The following is a 19,668-nucleotide window of genomic DNA, read 5'->3' as shown; positions in this document are numbered from 1 at the left end:
CGCAAACTAAAATTCCACATATGTATTCTAGAAGAAACCCTAGAGTGACCACTCTAGAATATAAGACCCTTATCCCCCCCCCTGCAAATTAGCTAATTCTTTCCAAGCTCACAAAGGGTCCTGCATGCTGAATCTTCGACACGCAGAGGTCTGATATCCCTTGCGTGGTGTTAGTCTTGGAGCAGAGACTGGGTCCTTCATTCTCTACCATCAGGTGAGGGGGTTGGGACTTCCCTAGGGGATTCTTGGATATAGAACTACATACATTACATGCTACACCTACATATCCAGGCTAGGTACATTTATGCAGATTACGTAGGGTGCGCAATTTAGGAGTGTGCAAGTGCTACTATCTTATCTGAACTGTATGTGGTCATCTTTTTAGCACTATGGTAGAAATGTATCTTCTGTTTACTATATTGGTACTTGCTATTTGTTTTGTATGCTTCTGTCTCCTGATTGTCGCAGCAAATATGTTTTACACAAGACTGAGGCTGGACCAATAAATACTTATAGAAAAACGCCCTAATCGCCGTTCTGTTTTTTCTGAGACTAAGCGAGTGACCGAGTGAAAAGTACTGTACTGTTTTCCACGATCCCTGAGGTATTGGGGCTGACCTGTTCAGTGGATGTCAGAAACGACCTACACCACTGTAAGATACAGGGGTTAGTTTTGGCACTGTAGATCTAGCTGGTCTAACGGCTGAAACATCCTGTGGGGGTGTCCATAGTCTTTTTGTACACCAAGCCCACAGTTCAGGTCCGTCATAAGTTGCAGGTCCTGGGGATTACTAGGAACTACACAACAGTACACTATACGGGGGACATTCCTGTCCCAATAGTAGTCAAATAATATGAGTCTGAGATGTACAGGGTATTGTGACCACCATATAATGTTTATACAAAACCCTCCTGTTCAGTTATTTAGCGAGACCTCTAGACAAAGCAGTCCTTCAGCAAACTATCAAAATATCTAGGAGGTGGGAGAGTTAAAGCGGTCCTCTGGCTATCTGTTTGTACATTGAGACTTATGGTTTAAGCATTCCTGTGGTAACGTGTCTAGCTAGTGAGGGAAGAAGGTATTTAGGTTGAATGTGGTAGTAATATTACTTGGTTAACTCATTTGCCTCTTCTTTTCCAGGCCCCCACAGCTCAGCTGGCACCTCAGGATGGGAAAGAGGCGATGTGTTCCTCCATTGGAGCCCAAGCTGCCGGCAGGCTGCTGTGGAGTGAAAAAGCCCAAACTATGTGGAGGTGGAACACACAACCACGGGAATCAGCTCACTGTGACCACAGGTTCCAGCTCTGGGGCCCTGCAGAATCACCAGCACTTAGAAGGCTATAATGGAAGAGAAAATGTGTCCAATCTGCCTCTGAGCACTGCCAATCCAGCCTTCCGAATGAACCCCACCTCTGGGGCACTAAGCCCACTCGTCTGCCCCAATGGCCCCATCGGCACTAACGGTGCCATCAAGAGTCTGGTGGTGTCGGCTGAGATGTGCTGCTACTGTTTTGATGTATTGTACTGTCACCTTTATGGCTTCCCTCAACCCAGACTCCCGCGGTTCACCAATGATCCTTAGTGAGTAACAAAGGACCTTATCTGTATACATATCCGAACTGAATTATTTAAGATCAGATGTATGAATCTGACCATGTAGGGGGGTTTAAACAACCAGTTTGCACTTTGTAAGATATGTGATGTAACTGTTTGGTGGCAGCATTGTGTTAACTTTTTAAAAGATTAACAAATCTAATGGAAATACATAAAAAAAATCCTCTGTGAAATTGCATGATGTTGCAGATAATTTTTGCTGTAGCAAAGTAATGCATTATATTAAGTGATAGGCCAGATGTTACCCTTTCTAATAAATTAAGGAGGATTCACTTTTACCATGGGTAATGCAGAGAGTTTCAATATGGAGCACCACAAATGCATGGTACTTGGCGCTACAATGGGAATCTGAATGATATTAGGACGTTATACAATAATGTGGCATTTGGTATAAATTAAAATAATGAGGAGTCTTGCACTCTACTACCATCCTAATATCCTATGCCACCTTTTTACTTGCTTTGCACCCTAATTGTAATAGATTACTCTAATCTTTAATGGCGCACTGAGAGCAGATGTTCTTGATTCATGTAGAAAATGGGTGCAGTTTTGTTTTGCAATATTTGTAGGTCTCATGCATTTAAATATTAGTGTGCATATTGGGCAACATGACAGTATTACTAAGCAGTAGCTATAAACATGGACAACTAGGGCTGAGGAGCAAGGGTCGGGATTAAAGCACAAACAATCATGGCCAAGCTGATCTATGTTCATTTAGTGCCAGGTCCGGCCTCTCAGCACCTTGGAGGGAGGAGCGTCCTTCGATTTTCTACGTAACCCAAAGGTTTTATTTCAGTCGTGGAGTCTACCATTGGCAATCCACTTGCTTCCAGTTGCTCCATCTCAAAACTCGTGTATAGAAGACAAGAGCTGGAAAATGTCTTTCCCTGTAGCCTTTGCTGATGCAGTGCTCGGATCACTGTATATAAACCAGGTAGCTCCCCTCCTAAGTAAATGTTTTGAATACATTATAAGTTACTTCAAATTACTACATGCCAAATGAAGTAAAGCAAGGGAAATGTAGCAAATAATGAGTCTGTCTATCCACACATTAAAATGATTGTATTAAAAATATACATACATCCACAAATATAAATCTACATCAAAAACATCTAATACAACTAATTGAAAGCTGAGAAAAACTCCATCTTTAATATCCGAAATAGTGGGTCATAGAAGCCTAATGGAAAAGGAGGCTCCAAGCTCTGTATCTGCTGATGGCTTTAGCCTTCTTTGGGACTTCGCTACTTCACTTTGAAAGTTGAAAACGGGCAGCAGCATTTTTAGCAGAAGAGATTGATACTTCTAAAACGTAAAGATGCAGTACCTCACTCTAAATGTTAGGACTCTTCATGTGTCACAGATAATCAGTTAATGTGTTTCAACACAGGGCCCTACTCCCCAGCAGTGTTAGGGGGCACTAAGGTCCCTGATCTTGGGGGGAGGGGGGACTCGGCTACCTAACTCCAACTAGCTGGAGAGCCTGTATTGCTTTGCTAACATACAGAGGCCGTATTGGGGTACACATTTCACAGTTCTATGGTAGAAACAATATGCACAAATAAAAAGTTGTAAGCAGCGTTTCCTGCCCATGTGCAACTTGTGGGCCCAGAAAATAGGTTGGTCTGCCTCAATGGCACGCCCCAAGTACCCAATTTGCAAAAGAGACGCCATGAGGTGGCCTCAAGGAATTGCAGTCTCTCCTTCCGGGTCCCTGGTAAGCTGGACATAGTTAACCCCTTCAGTGTTTCTGAGATAGCCTGCATGATGCATCAGGGAGTGCCCCCGAACACACTGCTCTTCACTGCCGCATAATGCGATTTTAGAACACACCGGAGCATGGGTCACCTAGAAGCATGATGTCTCATGCGATCCTTATTCTACAGACCCGAGTAATAGCTGCATTGCCCTACTATTATTAAACAATGTGAGTGGAAAGCAGTAGAGAGAAAAAAGCCCTCAACAGAAAAAAGGAAGTAGTGAAAAGTGGCGAGGGCAGAGCTTTTAGTAGAATTGGGGTCTAGCTTTTATACCTAGCAGACAGCAGTAATTATAAACTGACATCGAAACAGGTTCCTGTTATGCACTGTATTCATGTCATTAACATAACAGACAAAAACACTGATCTACTTCTAACAATGCTAGTAAAAACCCTAAAAGTAATGGCATATAAGCGATGGCGCGCCCCTGTTTGCATTTCACATATATGTTTTTTGTGCATAAATAATTCAATTCAGCAATCAAACCCCAAGAAGCTAGTCTGAGGATAATCAATGCAACAAGCACCATATTACATCAATGGCAGGTCCAACTAATACAGAGATGTCGCTGTCCATAGAACGAGTCAGGGCATCACATATCATGAGCAATAAGCCAAGGGCCCCAGACCCTGCCCTATTTTACTGTACAACCCCTCTATTTGTATGCCAGCTTCTTAGCAGCAGCACAGTAGTCCATGCCACGTTTCTGTATTGTCAACGAGAAGGGCAAAACCTCCTGCCATGAGAAGATTGCATTCCTTTTAGCAACCAAAATTCCAAGGCCCATCTGTGTCCTTTGACTCCCAGAGTCCATCCCTCCATTATCCCCTGCAGCACTACCTTGGGATCAAGTCCAGATAGGGTGTTCAAATAGTCTGGGAGTTATAAGTTATTTGGCAATACCTTTGTCTGAGTGAGTAGTCTTGGACCCTGTGAAAGAAGGTTTCTTCCTGCAGGACACACTGCATTCATTTGGGGTCCCGTCCTCCAGAACTTGCTAGGGTTATAATACACTCTTTGGAACAAGGCGGAGGTTGGAAGTTATAGCCAATACACAGACTGCCATTTTGGCCTCTTGCCATGCATCGTAGTCTATCTTTTCCACATCAGCAGACCAAGTGGCTCTCAGCTTCACAAAGGGGCCTGGAACATTCAGAATCAGTGACCGATATAACGTGTAAATACCCTTTCACTAAAGGGGCTCTTTAGAAATAGGGGTCTCTAGTTGGCAATGGTTTGCACCTTTGTCCAAATAGGGGCCATTCCTTCTCGTCCAGATAAGGGGGATACACTCCTAAAATAACCCCTGCTCACCTCCTTGGTAGTTTGGCAGTAGCAGTCAGGCTTATCTCAGAGGCAGTGTGTAAAGCATTTGTATATAATCAACAGTAATACAGTAAACACACTAAAAAGGACACCACATCAGTTTTAGAAAAAAATATTTATCTGTGCAAACAAGACAAAACGATAAAAGACCAACATACAGTAATCAAAAACAGGCACTTTGCTAGGATGACTTAAAAATGCAGTTCCTTGAAGTCGGTAGCTCTGTCCGGTGCTACAGCAGTGCTGAAAGCAACAGAGTCCAACAGTTCCAGCCGGCTGAGTTGGTTTGGTGTGGCGTTGGTGTCATCAGACCCGTAAACAGTACCTATAGTTCCTGCCGAACGTGTTGGTGCAGGCCGGTCGTGGCAACAATTGCGGTTGCGGTGCGAAGCATAGCGGTGCCCTCAAGTCACAGTGCAGGTATCGCCTCGGTGACGGTCGGCCAGGGATGTCGTGAGACCAGGGCGCAGTGTGGAGTGAGGCGGTGCTCGTGGCTGTGCTGACAGATCATGGTGCAAGCGACCATCTTGGTTGAGGGGAGCTGGCATCGGTCGGCTCAGACGGTGGCTTGGGACGGGGCAGTGCATCATGTAACTTACGAGCGGTGCCCTCAAACCACGGTGCAGTCACGGGTGTCGGGGTCAGCGACGTCGTCAGTGAGACCAGGGCGGCAGAGTGATGCGAGGCGGTGTGGAGTGTGGCGCCCACACGTTGCGGTGCAAGCAGCGGCTCAGTGGCGGCTACCGCGGTCGTAGTTTGCATGACCAGGGATGCGGTGCGAAGTGCGGGGGTGCCTTCAGGACACAGTCCGCAGCAGTGTCGGTGATGGTGTGGGCCCCTCTGTGGCAACTGAAACCCACGGTTTCAGAGGCAGTACCCAGAGGTGAGTTGTCTTTGTTGTCCCTAAGACTTTGTAAACAGGAGGCAAGCTCTATTTCAATCCCTCAGAGATATTCAGCAACAAGTAAAGAAAGTTCAGTACAGTCTTTTCACTGCTCAAGGCAGAAGCAGCAACTGAAGGCCAACCCAACAAAGCAACAACACAGCAAAGGGGCAATACTCCTCCTGGCAGTTTTTCCAGCTCTTCTTGGCAGGTTCCTTGATCCTAGCGAGTTCTAAAGTCTGGTCTAGGCCCCATTATTTATGCAGCATTTCTCTTTGTTCACTGGGGCAGAGTGTCTGTGCTTAGTCCAAACCAGTTTGGCCCAGTTTTCCAGCAGGAGGTGGAGACCGCATTGTCCAAGGCAGACCATGCCCATTCAGGTTTAAGGACATCTCCTCCCACTTCTCTAAATGCACCGCAGGTCTATTCACCCCAGCCCTGACTCATCCTGGACAGGCAGGACACACCTCAACCCCCCGTGGCTTTCTTAAGAGTATGCATATCCACAGCCCCTCTCACTCCAAAGCCAGACTGTCAATCCACAACTCAGCAGAGGCAGACCGGATGGCTAAGCAAGAAAATACCTACTTTCTAAAAGTGATATTTTCAAACACAGAACATAAAGTCATCTTTACTAAACCCTATTTCTCTATCTTGTCCCAATGGGAAGATATACTTGTAAAATGTCACAGAGTATTCCCCATTCTATCCTATGGGACAGAAAGCCTTTCAAACAGTGAAAAACAAATTACATGGTAGTTCACTATCGGGACATGTCACACACCAGGACATGCCCTACCTTTCACATGCACTGCACCCTTCCCACAGGGGTACCTTGGGCCTACGGTATGGGTGACTACCATGTACTAAAAGGGATGGTTAGGGCTTGGCAAGTGGGTGCACTTGCCAATTCAACATGGCAGTAAAAACAATGTGCAGACACTGCAGTGGAAGGTCTGAGAACCATTTGAAAGGGTGCTTGTGTGGGTGGCATAATCAGTGCTGCAGGTCCACTTGCAGCATTTGATTTACAGGCCCTGGCACTCTCAGTGCACTTTTAAAGGGACTTGACAGTAAACCAGATATGCCAAACATGGAAACGCCAATCCATAATCCAATTTACAGTAGGAGCACTTGAACTTGAACACTCAGCAGTGAGAGTGCGCCCAGAGACACTAAACCAGCAAAAACAGTCACAACCGGTAGATCAGAAAGCAAAAGAAAAAGGGGAAATACGCCAAAAGATGCCCGTTCTAACAGGGTTTCACCACCAGTTTGGCTACAAGAGCACCAAACTCTGGGATCTTTCCCAAAGCCTTGGCCTGCATCGCTAGGGCATGGCTAAGCTCAAGATATCTATACATTTAGGACTTTTGTAGCTGGTATTCGTAGCTATGTTGCTGGTAGGATTTCATGTGGTCTGAGGCCTGGACATCTCCATGATATCGGATGCCTATAAGAACCCAAGCTCAAAATCCTGCCAGATGTAAGAGGTGCCTCAACCAGCTGTCCACCGACTGCAGACTCTGGCCCCTGAGCTTGTGGAGCGACTTAGTGACTTGAGGAAGTGTCTTGGAGGGAGCCTCCCTCTACCCCCTATACAGAAGAGGGAGAACCCCAGGACTCAACAGTGACTCATTTTCCAGCCTAAATGCTGAGTCATGAAGGTCTTCGAACAACCAATCCCCCATTGTGGTGAGCTGAGCAGCCCTGTAATATGATCTAAGATCAGGTACTCCCAGACCCCTCATACACAGACTGGGTAAATTTCTTTGTAGGACATGCGAGGGGGCTTTTCTGCCCACAAATATTGTGTGAGCGTAGATTGTATCTCAGTGGAGAAAGAGGGGGGGGAGAGGGAAATGGAAAGTTATTTAGTACATATAAATATCTAGGGAGGGTGACCATCTTATAGAGGAATGCCCTACCCATGACAGAGCAGCAGCTGAGCCCACAATTCCAGATCTATACAGGTGTGCCGAGTCAAAGGAGCAATATTTAGTTCCCATGCCTCTCGCTGATCACGAGCAGTATAGAGTCCCATGTCTGTAAAGTGGGAGGTGTCCACCCTAAGACGAGAGAGTGAGATTTGCTGCAGAGGAAGACCAGCTTTAGGGACATATACGTGCCCTTGGAACAGTTGACCACCAACCCAGAGGCTTTCCCATAGATACGCAGCATCTCAACTAGCCACGAAACAGAGGACTGCAGGCACTGAAGGAAGACCAGCAAATTGCTGGCGTACAATGCTATCCTGTCCTCCTGCCCAGTAGGCCAACAAAACCCAGTCATTTTGGCGTCCTAGCAGATCTATTCCACTAGGGCCTCCACTGCCTGGCGAAAAGAAACCGCACAAGGTGCATCTCTGCTCACTAACCTTCCTCACTGGAAATACCAGTAACATGCCATTAATTCTAACCTGGGCCTCTAGGCTGTCATATAAAGCCGTAATGTAAATGAGAAAGTAAGAGCCTATGTTCAGCCTCTCTTTAAGACTTGTAGTAAAAAATCCAGTGTACGATTTGGAATGCTTTCTCCTAGTCAATAGAGATCAGCGCTGCAGTGTGAGAAAGTGCCATCTTTCTCGCATGGTATGCCCCCACTTTTTGCTGAATGGCTGATGTACTTTTGACTGAGTGTGCCCTCGGCTCCTACCAACCAGGTACCCAGGGCCTGTGTTCCTTTCCTAAAACTTTGTTGAAACCTAAACCCAATTGGCATCTCTGGCCACAGGTAAGCCCCTGGTAAATGGTACCCAGGGCCCTGTGACCAGAGAAGACTCCTAAGGGCTGCAGCACTTATTGTGCCACCCTTAGGGGCCCTGTACACTGACGCACACACACACACACTGCCTTTGCAGGCTGAGTGTCTTGGTGCAGAACTAAACTGTCGACATGGCATACATCCCTGTGTGCCATGCCCACAAATCTACTGCCCTGGCATACACCAGTCACCCCTCTAGCTGGGTGCACTATGCCAGTAGTGTGGGCACAGGTGCATGAGCCCTGTGCCCCTACAGTACCCAAGACCATTCATGGGTACTGTAAGTGCAGTGATGCCATTAAGAGTATATGGTGCTGGGAGGTTGTCATTACGAACACCACAGCACCATAATGGCTACACTGAAGACTGACAAGTTTGATATCAAACTTCTCAGCACATTAAACCCACACTGATGCCAGTGTGAGATTTAATGTAAAATGCATGACAGAGGGCAACTTAGAGTTGCCCCCTGAACCTAACCTACAATCCACGTCTTGTCTGAGGGGCTGCCTAGGCTGCCACACAGCAGGCATGTTGCTGGACGCCTAGGTAGAGAGCCACCTGCTCTCCTGGGCCTGCAACAATACACATCAAAGGCAATGCCGCCTTTGCGAGCTTCTCCAGGCCACTTGCTGTACTCAGCAACTGGCCCCCACCGGTTCTGACCCCCACTCTGGCGGGAACACTGGCAGGAAACCCGAATTGAGGAAAGGGGGTGTGCCAGCCTGTGCAAACTCCACCCCTCTGGTGGGCGTGGCGAGGTGAAGCACAACTCCGGGCTCCGGCCATCTTGAGGATGGGGAGCCCTGCCCAATCAGAGGTAGGCTCCTGCCCCCCTTCCACAGGAGAGGAGCAGGATAGGGGGTAACATTGGGACTAACTCTCTCTGCACCCAGCTGCCTCTGTGCCGCTGAGGGTGTACCAGCTGTACCTACCCGACCCTCGGAGACCCCTGACTCTATGCCCAGAACCTTAACTCTGCCAGTCGAGTACTTACCCAAAAGCCGATAACTCACTTTTCTTCCATAGGGTAACATTGACTGGTTTCACTGGAAATTCTTCCAAGTGTGGAGTTTTGAAACTTTAAAATATTCATCTAAAATCAGCCGAACAACAAATTACTCGCCTGTTATCAGGAGAGAACCCAGTGCTGCCTCTTTTAGCTCAGCACTGAACCTGAAAAGTAATTTTAACTGTACTTACCAGTAACTTGAATTTCCTTCGATAGGAACCCATTGTCTGGTTTTTACCAGAAAAGTTTCTAAGTGTCGATTTTTGAAACTTACAAATATTTCTTAAAAATCGCCTGTATGACTCAAACGCATTCTTTCAATTGTTTACAGGAGATGCACCAGTGCTGGATCCAGGATCCAACACTGAGTAAGAAAAAGTAACAATAACACTACTTACCTGCTAAGTGAATTACCTCCCATGGGATAACATTGGTGATTCTATGTGAAAAAGTTTCTAAATGTCAACTTTTAAAATACAACAATATTCCTTAAGAATCACTACTGTAATCAAAACGCTTTTACTCAACTGTTTACAGGAGATGTCCCAGGACTGAATCTAGGATCCAGTCCTGTGGTTAGAAAAGTTATCCATAAAGTAATCAATTGCATTTTAGTAGAAATTACCATTGAGCTCAAAGTTTCATTGTGTTTGAAATTGTGTTGCCTATTGCAACAACTTTAACTTCTGTACTTGAAAAGTCTATTGCCTATTTGAAAAGTATCTAACTAAAGTAACTCATTCTGAGAAAGTATATTTTGATACCTTGTTGGTTCTGAAATAAAACATCTCTATATTTGTATACAAACAATTGGCCTAGAGTTCAGTTCTTGAGTGTGTGAGATAATTTGCTGACTGAGTGTGTACACCAAATGCTTTACACTCTGCTCCGATACTGCCTTACTGCTCGACCGAGCTACCACTTTAGGGAGTAGTGTTATATCTAACTTTAGCCTCTGCCATACCTCTGGGGAGTGTGGACTTTGTGCACACTGTACCTTACTTTGGCCCAGTATATACAGATCCACTTTCTTATACACAGGACCCTGCCAATCAGAGCCTCTGGCCATGGTAACGTGGACCTGATGCAGTGAGTGCCTAGTGCCCCTCACCGGAATATATCTGTTTCGATCTTTATTATCCAAAATTGAAATCACCTTATTCAATCTAGAAGACATTATTTTAGACACAATCTTTACTACCATATTAAGTTGCAAGATGGGGTGGCAAGACAAATGAACACTCATTCCTTGGTTTGTTTGGCTGATTATGGTCAATTATTATGTCCCTAAGGTCAGCCGACAGTTCCACCTCCTTCTCAATCTCACAAACAACTTCAATGAGTGAAGGGGCATAAGGGAAGAAAAGCACTTGTAGAGTTCAAGTGGTAACCCATTAGGGCCACGTGGTATGACCGCCAGCATCTTCTCAATAGATACCTGCATCCCATCCAATGTCAGAGGTAGGCCTACCTCTCTACACTCTGCCTCTGAAAGCTTCCAAATAATGTGTGCTGCTAAAGAATTTGTAATTTCCTCTGGCGTAGGGGGCTCGCCCTATATGTCTCTCTGTGGTAATTTGCAAAGGTCAAAACTTATCTGTGCTGAATACGTTACCACTGGGCCTGCTGCTCAGTGGAGTTCTGGAACTATCCTGATACCCTTATCTTGCAGAGATAACCAGTAAAGGAGTTTACTAGCTTTATTACTAAATTAGTACACTCTGTATCTAGACATCGGCTAACTTCCTGGTTTCAAGCAGTGTGCTTCTCAGTGTGTGGCACAGCTGTATAAGCTTCTCACTTCCACTTAGGAGTGCCCAGCCCAGGCATAGCACTATAGGCTCTGTATTTTGCTTTCAAGCTATATGATCTCCCTTTCCTTACATTTAAAATAGGAGAAGGCATACTCCTGAGGCACTGCCATGAATGCCTCCTATAATGTTTCTGGGGATCAGACTGACAGGGTATTTAATTCAAAATATTCAACAATGGTTTCTGTAAGGGAGTTGACGACTACCTCGTCTTTTCACCACCAGGTATTGAGGCACCTTGTAAGTCTGCTGGCCCAGTTTGGATGGACAATCTGTATCTCCACTAGCACATCGACAGGCATTTTGGGAGGGTAATAGCCTTGAGCGTGGCGGTAAGGAGTGCAGCTGGTATAACGATATCTAAACGAGAGGGACATTTGTGCGTGCCCAGGAATAAGTGTATTGCCTTTCTTTAGTGTGCCAAACTCACCATGCATCCTCAATTCTTTAGGAGGCCACCTATTTAGCTAGAGTGCTGAGCAGGAGACTCCACATCCCAGACTACTCAGTACTCTGCACTGCAATCGCCCTCTATAACCAACATGCTAGTTGGGACACCCCGGGGTATGTCAGTGATAAAGGTCAGTATGGCATTCATGAGGGACAGAGGCGCATATATACTAAAGTGTCCACTGTGTGCCCGCCATGATTCCTTCAAACACCACACCACGACCCTGCTCATTCAAGTGTACCTTAGGTACCACAAGTGGAAAGGTTTTGTGCAAAAGGATGGCCGGGCCTTGAGAGCCTACTGCAAATTCTGCGTTGTATATGCAGGAGTAGCCCTAACAGCCCAGGAACCCATATCCAGTCCCCCAGTAAATGTGTTTCTTGTAAAAGCAGATTATCGGGGAGTTGCGCTTAGGGTAAGATCTTGCATCCCGCTTGATTTTGTCCAAAATCCCATTAATGTCCCAGAACAGGGGCATGTAGCCTAATGGCCGTAATCAATAAAATGAGCAATAATTGGTACAATATTTCTTTGTTAGAACCCTCATATTTGTTGGCCACTGCAAACCCCTTCAACTGAACAACTCCCCAAACCACCCCTTTCCACACTTTCCACCAAGAAGCATCTGTCGCCCTAAACGTATTCTAACTTAGAACATCCCCATCAATGCCACACTATAGCTGCAAATAATTCCATTGGCGGAGCGAAGCCACATCTAGTGGTCAGAATATCAAGCCTTGAAAGCCTACTGAACTGTAAGCCTTCACCACTGGGCTAGGACATCCACCACCCCGATGTGTCCCTCCGTGTCTGTGCCCAGACATGCCAGCACCTTCACAGTCGCAAGATTCTCTACGTGACCACCTCCGCCTGGACAAGCGGATCCACAACCAATTCCCAGACTCTTTCTGGGTGGTCGAAGATTAGCACCTTCCTTTGAAAGATTATCTTCAGTTTTTCTGGGTACAACAGCACATATTGAACACCCATAGCCCTAGGTTTCTGTTTGACTTTTTCACGTTTCCTTTTGCCGCTGCACCATTTGTGTATAGTCAGTGAAGATAAGGATCAGTCAAGACGAATCATACCCAGCCACCTGGCAATATTCAACACCAAGTCCTGGTCCATGTAATTGAGGAAGCGGGATATCATAGAACAAGGAGAAGCAACTAAAGGAGAATGCCGAAGAAAGGCATGGTGTACTTGCTCAATCAAGCATGAGGAGAGTTGGTACTCAAGAAGAAAGGTCTGCAAGCATTACTCGAAGAACGATTCGGGATATAACCCTCAGCCTTCTCTTGGATTCCAAAGAAGTGGAAGGTGTTTGTCTTAGAGCAGCCCTCATCGGCCTCCACTCGGGCAGTTGTTTAGTAGGAGGCACTTTGCTGGTCTAGTGACAGAGGTAAAGTCTCGAATTTCGACAGTTGAGGACACCATCAAGGATTTTTAACAGATGGTAACGAAACTGCAGAGTTGCAGAGATCTAGGCAGAAAAGCGCCATGCCTCTCACCCTGCCCCCCCACTGCTATTAAGCTCTAAAGCCTGCCGACAGGCATGTATTATTTCCAGGATAGCTTTGTCTGCGGAGAATGGTCTTTCCCGTCGGTGGCCCCTCATCGCCATTGGAAGTGGCATCATTTATTTGTCCATCTTTTTCTTTCCCTGCTTGGGGAGGCCTGTGTCGTTTGTGTAGGAAGCTGGCTGTGTATATACTATACCAAAGTAAGGTATAGTGTGCACAGAGTCCAGTGGATTCCCAAAAGTTTAGAGGTAAAAGTAGATAATAGCTTACTCTCTATTTGTGGTAGTGTGGGCTAGCAGTAAGGTTTTATCAGAGGGTAGTATTAAGCATTTCCTGTACACACTCGGGTAAGAAATTATATCACACACTCAAAGACTGAACTCAGACCAGTTGTTTGTATCCAAAATATTTCTTTGTTGTATTTTATTTATAGAACCAAGCAGAACTTGGTACTGGTAACTATGATTGTACTTTTCAAGACAAATTGTTAAAAAAACAAGCTGGAAGAATAATTACTTTTCTTACAGGTTTGTAAAAATGTGCAAATACTGGTGATTACTTATCAGGATTACTTTTTTTACTCGGTGCGAAATGCCTAGATATCACACTGGGACATTTCCTCGATAAAAGGTAAGTAAGTCAGTTTTTCTCAAAACACAGTTTCTTAGATTTTCATACACTTTTCCAACTCCACACTTAGAACTTTTTCCACAGAAAAACAGTCAATGCAGTTCTATGGGAGAAAATCAGATTATCGGTTTAAAGGTGAGAAATCTGTCTTGGGAGTTGGGTTTCTGGGTTTAGAACCAAGGTTCCCCCAGGGTCAAGTATGCACTCACAGAGCACCCTCAGCGGCATTAGGGCGGCTGGGTGCAGAGTGCTGAGGCCCAATGTTATCCAGTGGGGGATTGGGGGCCTCCGGTTGGTGGCTGCTCTCCGCACGCCACTTGGATGTGGGAGCAAAGCTCCTAGGGTTAAGCTCAAAGCAAAGGGGGATCCAAGTTAGCACACAAGGCGCACCCATAGCGGCACAGGGGTGGCCGGGTGCAGAGTGCTGATTTGTTGTTTTCAAAGGGAGTTGCCGGTTTTGGCTGAAGGCTCAGCCCAGGAAGTCGTCTGGGAGGAAGCAACAGCTGGGCAGGTAAGTTGGATGGCTCGGGGACGTAGGTGCACCTCGGGTTCTCTTCTCAAGGGTGCTGGGCGGCTAGATGCAAGGGTGCCTTTTGAGATTGGATTTCACCTTTCTGTGCCACTCTCAGTTGGGGTGGGGGTCTACCTGCAGAGGCTGCAGGGGACATCTGGGATTCCTGGAGGGGGTCAACTCACAGTGGACTCGGACTCTTGATCGCTGGGGGACTTCGCTGGGACAAGAAGGCCACTCCGATTCGGGCCATAGGCGACCGGTGCAGTGGTGGTTCCAGGCGCCGGGTTACTTTGCCTTCAGCAGGCTTGGAGACTTTCTTTGGAGATTCTTTTGAACAGAGCTACTGTTCATAGGACATCTGGTCTTTGTTGAAGGCAGTCAGTCCTCCCTGAAGTTCCGTAGTCCGCTGGCTGAAGGACAAGGCAAATTTTGGCACAGAATCTCTGGAAACTGCAGATGGGCTGTTAGGGCTGGGGCCAAGTCAGTTCTTCTCTGCAGTCTTCTCTGCTGTGCTTCTTCTTTCCTCCTCCTTCGTAGGTTGCAGGAACCTGCCTTTTAGGTTCAGGGCTGCCTCTAAATACTATATTTAGGGGGTGTTTTAGGGGTCTCGCAGTAGGAGCCAATCGGCTACTGACCTTAGGGTGACTAAACCCTTGGTGTGCTCTTCCCACGTAGGGGAGTGGGCACAATCCTTTATCCTGATTGGAGAGTGCCTGCTATCTGCAAGATGGCGGGCACTGAAGAGTGGGCTTTACCTCGCCCCCTCCACCTGAGGGGTGGGGTTGGCAGAGGTGGGCACACCTTCTGTACTGCTCAAATTTCTTCCACTGAAAAGGGAGTGAAACCGGAAGATGGCCTGCTCCTGATAACCGGAAAGGCTGGGGGGTCGTGTTACAAAGGCGGCAGGGCCTTTGAAGCTTCCCTGCCACAGATGGTTCTTTCTGATCTGGGAGAGGTGTGAACACCTCCTCCCAGGAAAGGCATGGTTTCTGGGCACAGGACGCGAAGGCTCCCACCCGAGGCATCAAGAAACATGTCTGATGGTGACAAGCTGATGTTTACCAGTCAAGGACCCACCAGAGGCTGGTCGTTTTTAAGGGGGCATCTGTAAGATGCCCTCGGAGTGCATTGTATAATACATCCCACACTGGCATCAGTGCGGGTTTATTATGCTGAGAAGTTTGCTACCAAGCTTCCCAGAATTAAGTAAAACCATTATGGTGCTGTGGAGTTCTTAATAACAAACTCCCAGACAATATACTCTTTTATGGCTTCACTGCACTGACAGTGTCTAAGAATGGACTTGGACACTGTAGGGGTACAGTGCTCATTCAACTGTACCCTCACCAGTGGTATAGTGCACCCAGCTAGAGGGGTGTCTTACCCAAACCAAAGGCAGTGGGTTGCAGGCATTGCACACAGGTATGTGTGCCATGTCGACTCTTCACCTTTCGATGCACCAAAACATGCAGCCTACTATGGCAGTTTGTGCCTGCTAAGGTACAGGACCTCTAAGGGTGGTACAATATATGCTGCACCCCTTAGAGGCCTTTCCTGATCACATTGTGCTTTGTACCCATAGTACCTATTATAAGGGACTTACATGTGGCCAGAGAGGTGCCAATTGAGAGTACAAAGGTACAGTTTTGGGAAAGAACACAGGCCCTGGGAACATGATTGGCAGGGATCCAGGGCACATCAAGTCACAGTGCCTCAGAAATCTGGCAAAAAGTGTGGGAGGGGGTTACTGCAACAGAAACCCACTTTCCTATACTTCATCATCATTGCAGGTAAGCCAGAGGGTCCAGTCCGCCAGACCCTAACTGTGGGCAGCACGAGCGGCCAGCCTCCTTGAGGCAGTAGTCACAGAGGGGAGGGAGAGCTCTGGAAACTGGAGAACTGCGTTTTTTATTGACTCTGCTCCTAGTGAAGCTGTTGGTTTCCTACCCTATGGAATTGCCCAGAGGCCAGGAATCTCAAGGACTACCACACCGAACCTCCGAGCTCAGTGGATGTTAAATTTCTCTTGTCCACAGCTCATAGGAGCTAGGTCATTAACATTTTGTACTTGATCCTCCTCCTCAGGGCTTTAAGTGGAATGAAAAAACTGGGAGGTCTCTCAAAGGGGCGTGGCCAATGTAATTAAGGGCTTGGCTTAAAACACATAAGCTAAAAATCTGTGCTTAGCATAGTGTGCCACCCGACTTGTATTTTGCTGTTTCTGTCATTGCATCCAGATATATTATACAACAAGTAACATCATACCTACAAGTCAGGGCTATTGGCTTTGTCAATGGTTGTTAGTTGCATAAGATAAATAAGCAGCAACTATGGCTTGTATATAATATTGAAAAAGCTTCCACTTACAGCCCTGGTGACACCACAACGATGTTGCTGCTCCTGAGTTTCAGAAAGAGAAGTGGCAATTTGCAGTGTGTGCTATTCAATAGGGCCCCCTCACTCGCAACAACGCTCGAAGTCTAGTGTTTTTAAAAGCACACTCATGGGAGATGTAAGAAGCAAGGATTTCCCTTCCCTTAAAACTGTCACTTGGCAGGACGTAACTTCCCCACTAGTGAGAAGTGAGCAGCGCACACCAATGTGCCTGCTGTCACTGCAGTCCTGGAAAACGGACCGCCTGTGCCAGTGCACAAAACTGAGCCCGCTAGAGACCCTTTTCATGGCCCCCTTAAAACAACTGCCGGTGCTCAAACCCGGTGAGACTCGGCCATCTTAAAGCCCTGCTGCTCCTGTTGTTGAATGCAAGTTTACATCACTTGGATGTCAAGCATGCAGGCAGGCAGGCATGTAGTCCTGATTTACTAGGAAGGAACAGGTAATTTTAGACAGTCTGTTTATTTCTTTTGGAGCAGTAGACTAAGGGCATAACACTCAAATTCTCTCATGCAGCCACTGGATCACTTCCACAATTGCTATGGCTGATGCAGTTGTGCACTTTTCTCTCTGGTCAAAGATACAGCTCTTGGTTCACTTTTCTTCTTGTTTTGAATCATGTAGCTGCATAGGTTGCTCTCCAATCTTGATGTTCCTGCACAAGCACAGCCTGTTGAAAGCGCACACAGAACAAAATCCGACAGCAAAAAAAAGGGCGTGTGTGGAAGCGGTTGTTTTCTGTGTAGAAAGTTGGAAGGGGGGTGCAATCGACCTCCCTGTTCCAAGCAACTTGTTCAGTGTGACTTGTCCCTGGTGTCCACCACCACACTGCACACCGCTGGCCTGCCCAAGCCAGCGCCCAAGTGCATGGTCCAACTGCGGGGAGAGGAGCCTGCCCCCTGTTATTCCAGGTCTAAGCTGGCGGGGTGCACAGCGAGGATCACAGACGTGTGGTGCATGTTCCCAGGCTACAGTGTAGTGCCGGGCCTCCACAAGGCCTCAACTTAGGGCCATCACAAAAGCGTCAGTGTGCCAAATCCGACTATCTCAGGGTTAGGCCCTCCTCCTGCCAGGCGAATATCAAATCAGTTGGGACTCAGCAGGTGATGAAGTGTCAGGAGGCAAACAGAAAAAGGCTCACAATGCTTTCTGCTCCAGCGCGGCTAGGCCCTCAGTCCCACCTCCCGAGAGCCACTCACGGCTAGGCCTCTGCTGCTGCAGCTTCAAAAGACACACACCAAGCGTGTGTGACCTCCAGACCCTTCCCCAGCCCCGTGCAGTATAGCTGCCTGCCAGACAGGTGTCATGGGATCCACAGTGGGATACTGCTGCAGGGGCAGAGAGCCGTCTCTCTACGGGCATAGAGGCTGGACTGCGGCAAGACCAAATCCGCTCACGGGGCCTGTCAAAACCCATGCAACACTGAGAAGACACTCCAACAGTCTCCTCACAGATCCTGTGGCTTTCAAGGCAGTATTAGGACTGACTTGGGGCTTGGGGCACCTGGAGCTCTAGCAAAGACCGCTCCCATCTTGCTCTCCAAGCTACCTCATTTCACATGTTTACTTCTTGTGTTACCTAAGACTATCTGCAACATCTGCCTTCTTAAATCTGATGTCCCGCCAGCATGCACCAGTTCATATCCTCTTTTCAGGCAGCTAGGACTGGCAGTCCCTAGCCCCCACAGCCTAGTTATATTATCTGAAAGAAACAGTTAGTTATAGATTCCTTACCTTAAAATTACCCCCAGGCGTCAGACTGGATCCGGAAAGTTTTTTCATCAGCAGTACCTCTGCACATCGGAAGGTGGCGTCGGTCGACTCTGCTTCTGTCGTTGGTGTTGTGGTCATTGGAATGACATTGCGGCAGCTACTTAGATGCCACCCTTGCGTGCTGAAGTCCGTTATCTTTTTCCGCGCCAGCCAGGGCAGATCCGGAGAGAGCGGTACCTCCAGTCACTTTATCACTTTGTGACTGACTTTTTGTGCGACTTGTGTTGAAGTCTGTAGGAGAGTAGGGTCTGCTATCCTATGGTCACCCCAATTTTTGCTTTTTGCTTCACTGGTTTTCCACTTACTGAGGCTGTGGGCCTGCTAATCAGACCCCCAGCCTGCTGGTCTCTCTCTAAATTTATAATACATGTGCTATAGGTACATACCACAATTGGAAATGGACTCCTTATCAGCCCCTGTACCATGCACTATAGGTGCTCAGGGCATAGGTACCACCAAGGCCTACCAGGGGCTGAAGCATAGCTTTTGCCACCCCTGGCTGGTTCTTAAATTGACAGAACTGGCTGATCACTCAGCTGGGGCAAGTGGGTGTAATCACCCCTTGCTTAGATATAGTATACCTATATCTAAACCTATATCTGGACACATATAAACCTGTGAGTCACTCCTATGGAAGGCCTCATCAATCCTGGAGGCAGAGTGCATGGTTTCATATGAGATGGAGCTCTGGCATGAGCTGAGCCTGTCTGCAGCTGTCGGGAACAACTCCCTAAGCTGATCTGGGATAATGCCATACCATATACTCTTAAGCGCCTTATAATCCTCGCGGTTATATAGCAACTTTGGTTTGGCTTTATCAAAACATGTCGTGTAAGGTGTCATACGAATTGGAATACTACCCCCTCGCCAGTTCTGGCGACGGGGGTAGCATTCCACCCTTCTAGAGGGATAAGACATGTTACTTTACTGAAACGCGGTTGATTTAAAATGAGCCTCAGATCCACAAAATGGATGCCTCTGCCACAGACACGGGTCTGGCCTCCTGCTGCTGACCGAAACTCAGCATATGGTGGCCTGGACAAAGGGTTTCCTGTCGCAGGGCGGTGTCAAACCACCCCAGACAGGAGATAGTGGATTGTAGCAGGGAGGTTTCAAAGAAACCAGACACTGCCTGGGGAGCACAAGGCTGCCCCTTGCATAATCCGGCCAAACCGGTTCTGGGGCATCCCAGCCCCAGTCCCAGCGCGGCCTGG

General features: G+C 47.2%; 1 protein-coding gene across 3 annotated transcripts in view; it reads left to right on the top strand.

Moving 5' to 3' along the window:
- AMMECR1L (AMMECR1 like) overlaps window positions 1-19,668 on the top strand; it is a 1,368,157-nt gene that overhangs the window by 107,918 nt on the left and 1,240,571 nt on the right. For all 3 annotated transcript variants that reach the window (XM_086944026.1, XM_086944025.1, XM_086944024.1), the window contains one exon: window positions 1,142-1,582. In XM_086944026.1, the coding sequence (XP_086800152.1) occupies window positions 1,170-1,582 (413 nt within the window). In that variant the 5' untranslated portion in view covers window positions 1,142-1,169. The remainder of the gene's footprint in view (window positions 1-1,141; window positions 1,583-19,668) is intronic.

This window comes from Lissotriton vulgaris, chromosome 11 (assembly GCF_964263255.1).
Source record: "Lissotriton vulgaris chromosome 11, aLisVul1.2, whole genome shotgun sequence".
Classification (NCBI taxonomy): domain Eukaryota; kingdom Metazoa; phylum Chordata; class Amphibia; order Caudata; family Salamandridae; genus Lissotriton; species Lissotriton vulgaris.
Note: the sequence above shows the minus strand (reverse complement) of the source record. Positions and strands in the feature narration are given on the sequence as shown.